We start from the raw sequence: 12274 nt of genomic DNA on the forward strand, positions 1-12274 counted from the left end.
TGAATAAACTTTGAAAATAAAATCAAATAAAACTTAGTACTCTGGAATGATCAGTTTTAAAGATTTATAAAAGCCAAAAAAGGGCCTTGGCAAAACCTCAAGATTATATGTTGAAAATTAAAAGGGCTGCAGAGATTTCTAAGTCACAAAAATGAGTAAAATGAACTTTATGTAAATTAGATAACAATATGTATGAGAATAAAAAACACTTAACATTTAGTTTTGGTACGGGGGTAACGGAGTAGTGATGACTGTAGCAAGTGAAGGAAACATGTGGTTGCTTTGCTCCGGCCTTTTGCTACCACTCAGAAATGTGGAACCTTGGTGGGTTTTTTTCCTAGTGTTTGAAGAGGGACTGTAATTAGTGATTTTTATGTAAATGTTCTTATTTCCTTAAACAGTAGCAGTTGAAACCATGTTTTAACCAATCGTACTATGTTAAAAATACCTCTACTGCTTTTGATCTCTGCTTTAAACTTAACTCATTGCCTTAAGTCAATGGAGGTTACATATCTAAGAAAGATGGCTACTATAAATCTATTTTTATGGGCTGAGCAGTGAAGATAAGATGGTAGGAACTGAAATCGCAAAAACACGTAAGAGAAAAACAAAAACTTAACAAAATCACAAAAGCTTTAAAAATTGACAAAAAACACACTTCAGGAAAGCTTGTTTTTATTATGGTATGTTGTTGAAATCATCTTAATAAGTTTTCTGATTTTTACTTTCCTTTTAATAATTTTTTTTTAAGATTTTTATTTATTTATTCGATAGAGACAGCCAGCGAGAGAGGGAACACAAGCAGGGGAAATGGGAGAGGAAGAAGCAGGCTCATAGCGGAGGAGCCTGATGTGGGGCTCGATCCCATAACGCCAGGATCACGCCCTGAGCCGAAGGCAGACGCTTAACCGCTGTGCCACCCAGGCGCCCCTCCTTTTAATAATTTTATGCAACATCATGATTCCATTGAGCATGGTTCTGGTTTTTCCTTCATCTTCTGTCCATTTTCACTAGTGACTTTCCAGCCACCTAACTATTAACCATCTTTAAAATCCTGCGGTTTGTATGTAGAGTACTGATCACATGCTGACCCAGTATGAATTCTTTCCCCTGAAAAGTCCTGAAGAGCACAAATCTGTCATGCTGCTTTTAGCATATTGAGATCAAACAGAAGACATTAAATAATGTTTTAATTATCCTCAAATCCTGGGGAAGTTTCAGCCAAGTTTAAAAAATGTGGATGTATGGTGAAAAATTACCTTCACCTAGGTGTCGGTGCTGTTAATTTTGAATTAATAGTTGTTCTGAAAAAGAATAAAACATCTTTTGGTGGGAAATTGAGCAGATATTAACAGGCTCTCAACAAATATGACATAATAAATCTTTTTGGTTCTGAATCATGAAAAAACATCAACATTCCAAGGGTTTTGGCTCGGATATTGACATACTGTTTGGTACCACTGTGATCTCTTCAGGCATCTATTGAGTAACCCAAGGTGGCAAATATTTTCCTTTGATGGTTTGTAGAGTGATAGATGCCCAAGAGGGTTAGTCTTCAGTGCTACTGAACTACTGACAAATGATTTATTATTCTATCAGTTTTTGGAGTTTTGTATGGATGGAATGTTGTCATGTAGTCTAGGGACAAACTAATATCTGTTTCAAAGAAGAAAACATGCTGCCCCTACATTTTCTGTAGGGTTATACAGTCTTGTGGAGAGCAGACATGCAAACTGAAAGTAATTTATAATTGTTGCTCATTGTGTCTGAGTGGAAAATACATGACAAAGGGAGCTTTAAGAAATCTACATAGTCTGAAAAGAAATTTAATCATGAATTCTCTCTAATTACAATTTTTATAAAAGTGTGTTGGACTTTTTACTCATAATCTAACAAAATTATGGAAATAAGAAGATACGTGGAGAAATATGGGACATTGCCAAAGCTCAGGAAAACACAAAACTTTACTTATTTTTATAATGTAGCCTGGAGAGGTTGATAATGCAGAAGCTTTTAGCCTCAAATTTGTGAATTTCCTTAACACTGCTATAGGCATTTTGGGATTTTATATGCCAGTGGTGCTCAACTGCTCCACTGTGGGACTGCAGAGTGGGCTTGTGGCAATGTGTAGAGATATTTTGGGTTGTTGCAACTGGGGCTGGTAGTTGCTGTTAGCATCTAGTCGGTGCAGGACATGAAACTCTTAAACATCCTACATGTACAGGGCAGACTCCACAACCAAGATTGTTCTGGCACAAGTGTGAAGAGGGTTAATGTTGAGAAACCCTGGTATATGGTGGTGAAAAGAAAAAGATTATATAATATTCTTATATTCCAAGTTGCTGATGAATATTTGGGAAGATAATACACCAGGGGAATTAATACTACACAGTCTGGTGGTCTTTAGAAACAAAAACCATCTAGTGAAGAAAAAATTCTTTGTTTTTACCACTAAAGGTTATTGAGAGCTTACCAAGTGCCAGGCATTGTTAGAGATCCTGGGGAAACCCGAGAGAAAAAACAGACAGACTCGCTCTAGGACCAATGTGGGGGACTGGTAAACAAACAAATACATAAAATGGGACATGGAGGATCAGGGAGTGCCGTAGGATATATAGAGTAATAGGGTAGGGAGGGCATGGTAGGGCTTAGGAAAGGGAACACTAAGACTGAATGGCCATGAGAGACCTGAAGCTTAGAACTGAGTGACAGCAGGAGGCAGCTGGATGAAGAGGGTTTTAGGCAGAGGAAGCAGGTGGTGAAAACGTGCCAAGGTGGAAGTAGGCGTGGCTTGCTGGGGAGGCGCAGGAAGGTGGTTGTGGTTGGGCAGTGGTCCAGAATGGGGAAGCGGGGATGAGACAGAATATGAGAGGAGGGAGGGGCCAGATAATGCTCATTTCTTTTTAGGCTGAATAATATTCCGTTGTCTGGTTGTATTTATCCATTCACTTACTGAAGGACATCTTGTTTGCTTTCAACTTTTGTCCATTATGAATACAGCTGCTATGAACATCCAGGTGCAGGTTTTGTTATGGATAAATTTTCAACTCATTTAGATAACTTCTGAGGAACACAGTTGCTGTATTGCATGGTAAGAACATTTATGGTAAGAATACGCCAAACTGTTTTCCAAAGTGGCTGCATCATTTTACATTCCCACCAGCAATGAATGGGAGTTCCTGATTAGTCCACATCCTTGCTAGTCTTTGGCATCTCAGTATTTTGGATTTTGTCCTTTCTGATAGGTGTGTAGTATCTCCTTGGTATTTCAATTTGCAATTGCCTAATGACAAAAGATTTGAGCATCTTTTCATATGCTTATTTGCCATCAGTATCTCTTCTTGCTTTGGTGAGGTGTCTGTTCAGATCTGCCCATTTTTTAATTTCGCTGTTGACTTTCTTCTTGTTGAGTTTTACTAGTACTTTGTACATTTTGGACAATAGTTCTTTATCATATATGTCATATATTTCTTAGGGGAATACTTTCTTCCAGTTTGTGGCTTGTCTTCTCATTCTCTTGTCATTCACAGAGCAGAAGTTTTTAATTTTAATGATCTCCAGCTTATCAGTTATTTCTTTCATGGATCATGCCTTTGGTGTTGTATCTAAAAAAGTCATCACACAGCCAGGGTCATCTAGAAATTTTCTTCTATGTTAATTCTAGGAGCTTTATAGTTTTTGCATTTTACATTTGGGTCTGATCCATTTTGAGCTAATTCTTCAGAAGAATGTAAGGTCTGTGTCTAGATTCTTTTTTTTTTTTTTTTTTTTTTTTTTTTTTTTTTTTTTGTCTTTTCACTTGTGAATGTTCAGTTATTCCAGCACCATTTGTTGGAAAGACTATCCTTTTTCTATTGTATAGCCTTTGCTCCTTTGTCAAAGCTTAGTTGACTATACTTGTGTGAGTCTGTTTCTGGGCTCTCTGTTGTATTCCATTTATCTATTTGTCTGTTCTTTAACCAAATCCACACTGTTTGATTACTGTGGCTTTATAGTAAGCCTTGAAGTCAGATAGTGTCAGTCCTCTGACTTTGTTCTTATTCTTTAATATTGTTTTGGCTATTCTGAGTCTTTTATTCTCCATCTAAACTTATAATCATTTTTGTTGATATCCACAAAAGAACTTGCTGGAATTTTTATTAGAGTTGTGTTAAATCTACAGATCAGATTGGGAAGAACTAGCATCTTGACATTGAGTCTTCCTATCCATGAATGTGGACTATCTCCATTTATTTAGTCTTTTTTGGTATTTTTTTAAATCAGAGTTTTGTGGTTCTCCTCCTAGTGTACATATTTTGTTACATTTATACCTAGGTATTTCAATTTTGGAGGTGCTAATGTTAAATGGCATTGTATTTTTAATTTCAAGTTCCATTTGTTCATTGCTGGTATAGAGGAAAGGGAGTGACTTTTGTATATTAACCTTGTATCCTGCAACCTTGCTATAATAGCTTCTGAGTTCCAGGAGGCATTTTGTCAATTCTTTTGGATTTTCTGCATAGACAATCATATCTTTTGTGAACAAAGACAGTTTTATTTTTCCTTTCCAAAGTATATACCTTTTATTTCCCTTTTTGTCTTATTGTATTAGCTAGGAAATACAGGACAATACTGAAAAGGAGTGGTGACAGGAGACATTCTTGCTTTGGTCCTGATTGCAGTGGGAAAGCTTCTAGTTTCTCACCATTATATATGATGTTAGCTGTAGGGTTTTTTTAAAAGATTTTTTTTTAATAATCTTTACGACATTACCTCATATTCTCAGTTTACTGGGTATTTGTCATGAGTGGGTGTTGGATTTGTCAAATGCTTTTTTTCTGCATCTGTTGATCAGATCATATGATTTTTCTTTTCAGACTGGTAATATGATGGATTTCATTAATTGATTTTAGAATGTTAAACCAGCTTTGCATACTTGCAATAAATTCCCCTAGGTTGTGGTGTACAATTGTTTTTATACATTTTTGGCTTTTATTTGTTAATATTTTGCTTAAAACTTTTACATTTATTTTTATAAGAGATATTGGTCTGTAGTTTTCTTGTGAAGTTTTTGGTTTTGGTATTAGGGTGTTGCTGGCCTCATAGAACAATTTAGGAAATGTTTCTTCTACTCCTGTCTTCTGAAAGAGATTATAGAGACGTGGTATAATTTATTCCTTAAATGTTCGGTAAAATTTAATAATTATTATTTGTTTTTTTTTTCAAAAATGTGTAAATTTTTATTATTTTATTATTTTATTATTATAGTAAATTCATTGCTCAGTTTTAGCACCTAGCTTCTAATATGCCAAATATGTTTATTATATTTATTGTATATTGTCTGTCTCCCCCCACTGGAATATAACCAGAGATTCATGACAATTTTGTTTATTGATATATTTTATATGCCTAAAACAGTGGTTCTCAATGTGTGCTTTGCAGTCTTTGGGGTTTTATAAAATCATTTTGGGGACGATGTAAGGTCAAAACTATTTTCATGATAATACTGAGACTTTATTTGCTTTTTTCCCCCCACTATGTTGATGCATGCACTGGTGGGAGAAAATCAGTGGTGTATAAAACTGCTGATGTCTTAGTGTGACTCAAAGCAGTGGCGGCAAACTGTCCTAGTAGTCACTATATACTTCCCTGTCTTCACTCATGGGGGAGTGGCAAGGGGATGCCAATTTCACTTAAAGTTATAAAAATTATTAGTTTTATTAAGTCATGACTCGAGCACATGCCTTTTTAATATTCTGTGTGATGAAATGGGAAGCATACCTAACTACTTCAGCTACATACTCAAATATTATGGTTGTCTCCAGGGATAGAATTTGTGATTGAGTTGATATGGAACATTTTACTTACTTGAAATAACAAATGTGAGATAAACTATGGTTTCAGTTATAGGGCATTTGGGTATTTGGCACATAGTGTTTTCAAAAAAAGAATGAAGTAAGCCTGTCACTTCAAGGAAAACAACTGATAGTATTTGTTGATGATGATAAATTCAAGTTTGCAAGTGAATTTAGAGTTTTGGAAAATTTATGTCAATGAGCCTCTATACTTTCCTAATACTTAAAGACTTTTCTAATGAGTTGGATACTGATATTAACTGATGTGATGTAGGTTTTGTTTGATATTAAATAACAAAATGTGTTAATATTTTGAAGATACATATAGCCCCCGGTGAATCATTGCTAAAAAAATTTACAGCACCAGCATAGATAATAGATCCCTGCAAATTGCAAGAAAGATCAATTGGTTTTAATGCAACAGAGTACGAAAAGTTCACTGCTATGGTTGGTTTCAGATTAGAAATCATGTGTAACCTTTAAGAAACTACCACTTATTGAGTTTTGGTGTTGTATTAAAGAAGAATATCCACAACTATCGGAAAACGTTGTAGCAATGAACACATCTGTGTGACTTTTGAGAGTCATCTAATGTGCCTGCCTGACTGATAAAGAGTGGGGGAGGACAAAAATGATTTGAAGGAGATAAATTAGTACATCAAAATTATAAAATAAACTGGTGCATTCTGAGAATAAAATTCATCATGGACTTTGCGTTACTTTTTGAGCAAGCACTGGCCCAGACGGACAGACATGGAGGAAGGGAATTGCTGTCTTCTCCCTCTTATATCTTCATGAGTTTTCTTTCTTCTTTTATTTTCTTGGTAGCACGTTTGTGACATTTTTAGCTTTCTTAAACTTTAAGTAATGTATGACATTTATCCTGTTTTACCAAATACACTATAGAAAGAAAACAATATGGAGGAAATTGAAGAGAAGATGAAGATTTCTGCTCTCTGTGTAGGAAAAAAAGCCTCTGACTAGAGTGACATCTTGGAATGTGTTGTGTAATCATTGTTAGGGGAATGCTGGCAAACTGGGTTCATGCTAACACACTTACAAGCTGGAAGGTACAAGGAGGGGCCCCTCCCTTCCTCCAAATGCAACTTAGTCTGTCCTAGCTCATTGGTCTCTGCACTCCCTAGCCTCCAGAAATTATTATGCCCCATTTATGCAGCCCAGGTTTGATTTTCATGGTTGGAGGGAGGGTCCTCTGGTGGGATATCAGGAACACCAAATGGCAGAGTCAGAGGGTATTGTGCATAGAGGGAGTTGACAGAGTTTGAAAGTCAAGAAGAAATAATTGAACCCATTTTCTCTATTGAGACTCAATTACTTGTTTCCTCAAAGTCTGTTTCTTTAGTCTTTGGAAGAATAAACTTAAAGGAATGTTCATCAGATGTGGTCTCTGGACCAACTGCATCAGAATCAGCTAGGGAACTTACCCAAAATGCAGATTTTTGGGTCCTCAACCAGTCTGGTGAATCAGACCCTCTGGGGATAAGGAACTCTGCATTTAGAAGAAACTCTCCAAGTCTTGTGCACAATAAAAAGCTTGAGAACCATTGGCATTACAAGCTTTTTTCCAGTACTTAGTTTCAATGTATTTGTATCAAAGTGAAGATGATCTAATTCTGATGAAATTCTGGACCAAAGGGAATGAATGAATGCAGAGATAAAATGGCATATGAAATCCCTCATGTATTTTTGTATTTAGGGTATTAATGCTTCTTTGATCAGAGAAAAATTAAATGCTCCAATTACAAAGTCTGAAAGGACTTTGTAGATGCTGGTTGTTAAAAGAGGATTCTGAAAGCACGTTATTTTTCTTTATCTTAAGGAAAGAAGACTTACACGTTTTGTCAAAAATGTGTTTTCGTGCTCTAGGCAAACTATCTGAAATCTGCCTGAACTGTGTATAAAGGAAGCTCTTAGGAAGATAAATGCTTGATCAGAAATGCTAACAAGTTCCACGTTTTCTTTCATATACAGTTAAACAAAAAGATCTATGTTGTCACAGAGGATAAGAAGATAAAAAGTCAGATGAAGATACAGTTTACTTTTTTAGTTTGTATGTTCCCTTTTAACTCATATTTTGATTCATTTGTACTGCCTCCTCACTTTAATTTATGGGCTTCAGAATGTGACTGAGCTCAGTTCATGAGGAAAAGGTTTATAAACGTAGAGGTGAACTTTCAGTTTTCCTTGCACGAGAGGTTACCTATTTACTCTGTGGTCAACACGAAATGTAAACTAGGCGACTACACCACCATGTTATTTTAAGACTAAATGGAAAGAACTAACGGAGCATTTTTGGTTTGAGTTTATGGAAAATATTCGATAGAACCAAATCTAAAATTAAAAATTAGACTGATACTAATTAAAATGGGCAAAATCAGAAAATTCAAAATCTCTCTTCATTCGCAACGATATACCTAACTCTAGATAATAGTTCAAAAATCATATCTCATGTGTCCAATAAAAAAAATAAGGTGACATCCAATACTTTCTTATTTGATTTATTTAATTCAGCTGAATTATTTCATTCTGTTGAGGCTATTAGAACTGATGTGGCTTTGTAGTTATAGACTGAAATATGAGCTGATTGAATCAGGAATAGAGATGGGGCTGAAGCTAATGCTGGAAATGAGATCCTATGGCTCATTTGTTTTGTTTCATTTAAATACATAGTATTTTCTAATTTGCATGTGCCATAATATAATTAATTCCCTTATTGATGGGTATTTAGGTTGTTTCCAATGTTTCCACTTTTGTAATCAATATACTGTAACCCCTTGCCTGAAAGTTTTCTTAGGATAAATTCCTGGAAGTACAATTGCTGGGTTAAAGGGAATGCCCATTTGAAAATTTGAGATATATTATCAGATTGTTCCCAGAAATGTTGTGCCATTTTATACTCCCCCCCACTTTTTTTAGGGGGAGGAGGACAGAGGCAGAGGGGGAGAGAGAATCTTAATCAGGCTTCATACTCAGCACAGACTCCATCTCACAACCCAGAGATCATGACCTGAGCTGAAAGCAAGAGTTGGACGCTAAACCGACTGAGCCACCCAGCCACCCCTGTGCCATTTTAATACTCTTACTGTCAGTGTCCTTGAGGGTGATGACTTTGGAACATTATGAACAATACTGGGTTTTATTAATCTCTTAAATCTTTGTAAATACAGCATGTCAAAAATGGTATTCTTACTTTCATCTTCACTTGTTTGATGTAGAATCCAGAGATTCCACGGAGACTGTGTGTGCCCTGGGGATTGGTGGGCTGTGTAGTCAGTCATACCCTAACTTGGCTGTGTACTTCAGTGCCTGAAGTCTTAAGACATAAGACAAGGGAAGCAATGATTCACCTGGTCACTAGGTAGTTAACGAACAATGTTTTGAAGACACAAGCCAGATTTGCTGGATGGAAGGTCACTTCTCCTTTTCCTTCCAAACTTTTTCTTTTAAGATCCAATATAAATAAGTCTTTCTACTCTTCTTTTCCTTTGCAAAAATAATAGCTTATTTAGTCATGGGTCCAAGCTTAATGACTTATTAAGAAGAGGCCAGATCTTTGAAATACTAAGGAACTTATTTGTCTACCATAGGTCTATGGAGATCCTAGACCTGATCCCAGAAATACAAAATCTGGCTTTCTAAAACTTGGGAGAGGGTAGGTAGGAGGGGAAGGGAAACCCTTCCATTCCTTCTTGAAGAGTCACTTTCTCTCTCTTTCTTTCCCTCTCTATCTCTTCCTCCCTACCACCTTCCCTTAGTTTCTCTCAGTTCCAAAAGGGCCAATTCTAAATTTCTCCCCACCCCCTTTTTTTTCTAATCAGAAATCCCATTTTTCATTAGATTTTGGTCTTTTGTGCTTCACAAGACTTAGAAGTTTAGGAAACATTTGACTCTTAAGTGTTTACCACAGAATGTTGAGAACCTGCTGGATAAGTTATCATATACGTGACCACTTTTGGTCCTGTCCCAAAACTCTGACGGATACAATTCCCAGGGAGGAGCCACAGTGAACCAGGGTCTCACCCTTTACAACAAAAATATTATTCTCAGTAGTTACTGGATTTTTAAACTCTGGCTTCCTATAAAAGATTTAGTTCTGATCAACACACTGTTATTCTATTAACCTAAAGTTGCCCTCATAATATCTTTTTTTGTTTCACGCAGGCATTCTTACACCGAATGAATCAGTGTGCCGCATCAAAAATTGACAAAAACGTAACAGAAGAAACAGTGAAGGTGAGGAGACACAGTTGGCCCTCAACCCAAGCACACGTTCCCCTTTAGCTAAAATTTCATCTGTGGGATGTTACTTTAGGCCCTTCCGCTTCTCCTCAGTTCCAGTGTAAGTGCTGCGCCAGTCACTTGTGTGGGCCACCCTGAGAAAAAGGGAAACGAGGGTTTGGGAAAAGAAACAGGGTGATGAGGATGGCGTAGAAGAATTGTTGCGATTTTTTGCCAAGGCCTTAAGGACAGTTTGAAAAAAGGAAGAAAAACAAACCCAGGACGGAGAACCTCAGCGTTTGTGAGAGAGAGGGAGCAGAGCCAGAGCCATGTGTGAGAGCATTGCCGAGGTGGCTTAGGAAGGCAAGATGCGGACAGATACACTTCCAGTCTCTGATCACCAAAGAACAAACGATTTGGATGGTTCAATGGTGCAGAAAACGTCTGCATAATATATTCAACTCAGAAACAAATGTTTAAACCTTTCCTTTTAGGCTGCAGGACAGGAAAATGATGAGTTCTATAAAGGGGGAGGAGGTAAATGAAAATTAATTGCAGTATTATTATTCATTTAAGTTGTATAAATTATCATTGATATTTATTTTTGGTGCTGATTTGCCGTTTTATTTTACTAAAAATAAAAAAAAAAAATTTCCCAAGGATTGTATAGGCCCTTCTGACTATTTTTTTCATAAATTAAATACTAACTTTCAAATTCTCCTTACCACGGGAGCATTTTAGTTTGTGTGCTTGTGGTCGCAAGCAAAGGACACTTATTATTCAAATGACTTGAAGATACTTCGGCTCTCATTTGGGGACTCCAGACAGAGGAGAAGGGTCAGACCCGGACCTGTGGCTCAGGGAGGTCAATAAGATTGCCAGGTTCTGTCTAGCTCTTCACTTTGCCATCCAGGTTATCCGCATTGCCACTGGGCTGGCTCCTCTTGTCGCTGCAAAATGACCCTGTAGCTGTCCCAGCTGTCACTTCCAGCCACAGTTCCTTTTCAGAGGGGAAGAGGGCTATCCATTTCAAGATGCCCTTCCAGAGAGCAAAGAAGCCCTTGCCCCCAAAAGCCTGCTAGCAAATCTGCCTGCAGTATGTTACCTGCCGCCCATTCTCACTAATGGGGTGGGGACTGTCATGCTTGGATTTAGTCACTCAGGCTTTTCCTGAGAGCCAGGAATAGGTTCCTGGTTCCCAGAGCTGTGTGGGAGTGGAGAGGATGTCCAGACAAAATTGGAGCTCTGCCCTCCGGGTGGGCGGAAAGGATAGCTATGCCCTGAAGTTTGCAGCTTGGAGAGAGCATACTGTCCTCTCATGGACTTTTTTTTTTAAATCCTGTTTCACTATTGCACTTACTTACATTTATTTGCAGATGCTGTTCTCAAACATCGAAGATATCCTTGCTGTACATAAGGAATTTTTAAAAGTCGTGGAAGAATGCCTACATCCAGAACCTAGTGCTCAACAAGAAGTGGGAACCTGCTTTCTTCACTTTGTAGGATCAATTTCTGTTTATTTTAAAACCTTCCCCCCCCCCCCCCACTTTTTTTTTTTTTTAGCTTTTGGCACAGTAGCATGTGAGAATTCAGCATTAGAAGTAAAATGTGACACCAAAAGTTTGGGGTCTTTTAAGGCCAATGAAATCTTCCACTGAGAGCCAGAAAAGGGGTGAGGGCCTCACATCATCTATTTTATTCACTGAAGAATAAACAGCCTTTTCTCTTCCCCAACAAGTTTCTTCGCATCCTCTGTAGCTTTGAATTCTAATGAATATTCAGGCTGTTCATAATGAATGGATTTTTATGTTTCTCTCAAACATAGAGCATTTCCCTTTTGAGACAGAAAATCCTTACTCTTAGAATGGCATGATGAACCTTTTGTGAGTCAGAATGTTCCCTTGTTAATCGGCTGGTGACAAGCCTGCAGGTGAACGAACCCTGTCACTCTGGGTACACAGACGCCTGGGTCTCAGTGTTTCTCAAGGGTGCTTTCTCAGAAGGTCATACTGAGTGGTGCAGAAGAATAACCAGTCAGTCCTCACTTGTTTCAAATTACACGTCAAGCTCGTGTGGTCATTTCCTTCTCTTGGGACATGATAGTTGAAATTATTTGTGCAATTGATTTATAAAGTAAAAAGTCACCTATAACATGAAAATTGTTTTCGGAACTGAAGGGCATTCATACCAAAAAAACCCAA

At 37.4% G+C, this 12274-nt stretch overlaps 1 protein-coding gene across 2 annotated transcripts in view; it reads left to right on the plus strand.

The window, feature by feature from the left end:
• PREX2 (phosphatidylinositol-3,4,5-trisphosphate dependent Rac exchange factor 2) overlaps positions 1-12274 on the plus strand; it is a 299061-nt gene that overhangs the window by 67803 nt on the left and 218984 nt on the right. Inside the window, exons 2-3 of one of the 2 annotated variants that reach the window (XM_002925213.4) lie at positions 10017-10088; positions 11450-11572. The exons of the other annotated variant lie outside the window; for it this stretch is intronic. Coding sequence (XP_002925259.3) covers positions 10017-10088; positions 11450-11572 — 195 coding nt within the window. The remainder of the gene's footprint in view (positions 1-10016; positions 10089-11449; positions 11573-12274) is intronic. 2 annotated transcript variants of the gene reach the window in all.

This window comes from Ailuropoda melanoleuca, chromosome 9, assembly GCF_002007445.2.
Source record: "Ailuropoda melanoleuca isolate Jingjing chromosome 9, ASM200744v2, whole genome shotgun sequence".
In the NCBI taxonomy this organism is placed as follows: Eukaryota; Metazoa; Chordata; class Mammalia; order Carnivora; family Ursidae; genus Ailuropoda; species Ailuropoda melanoleuca.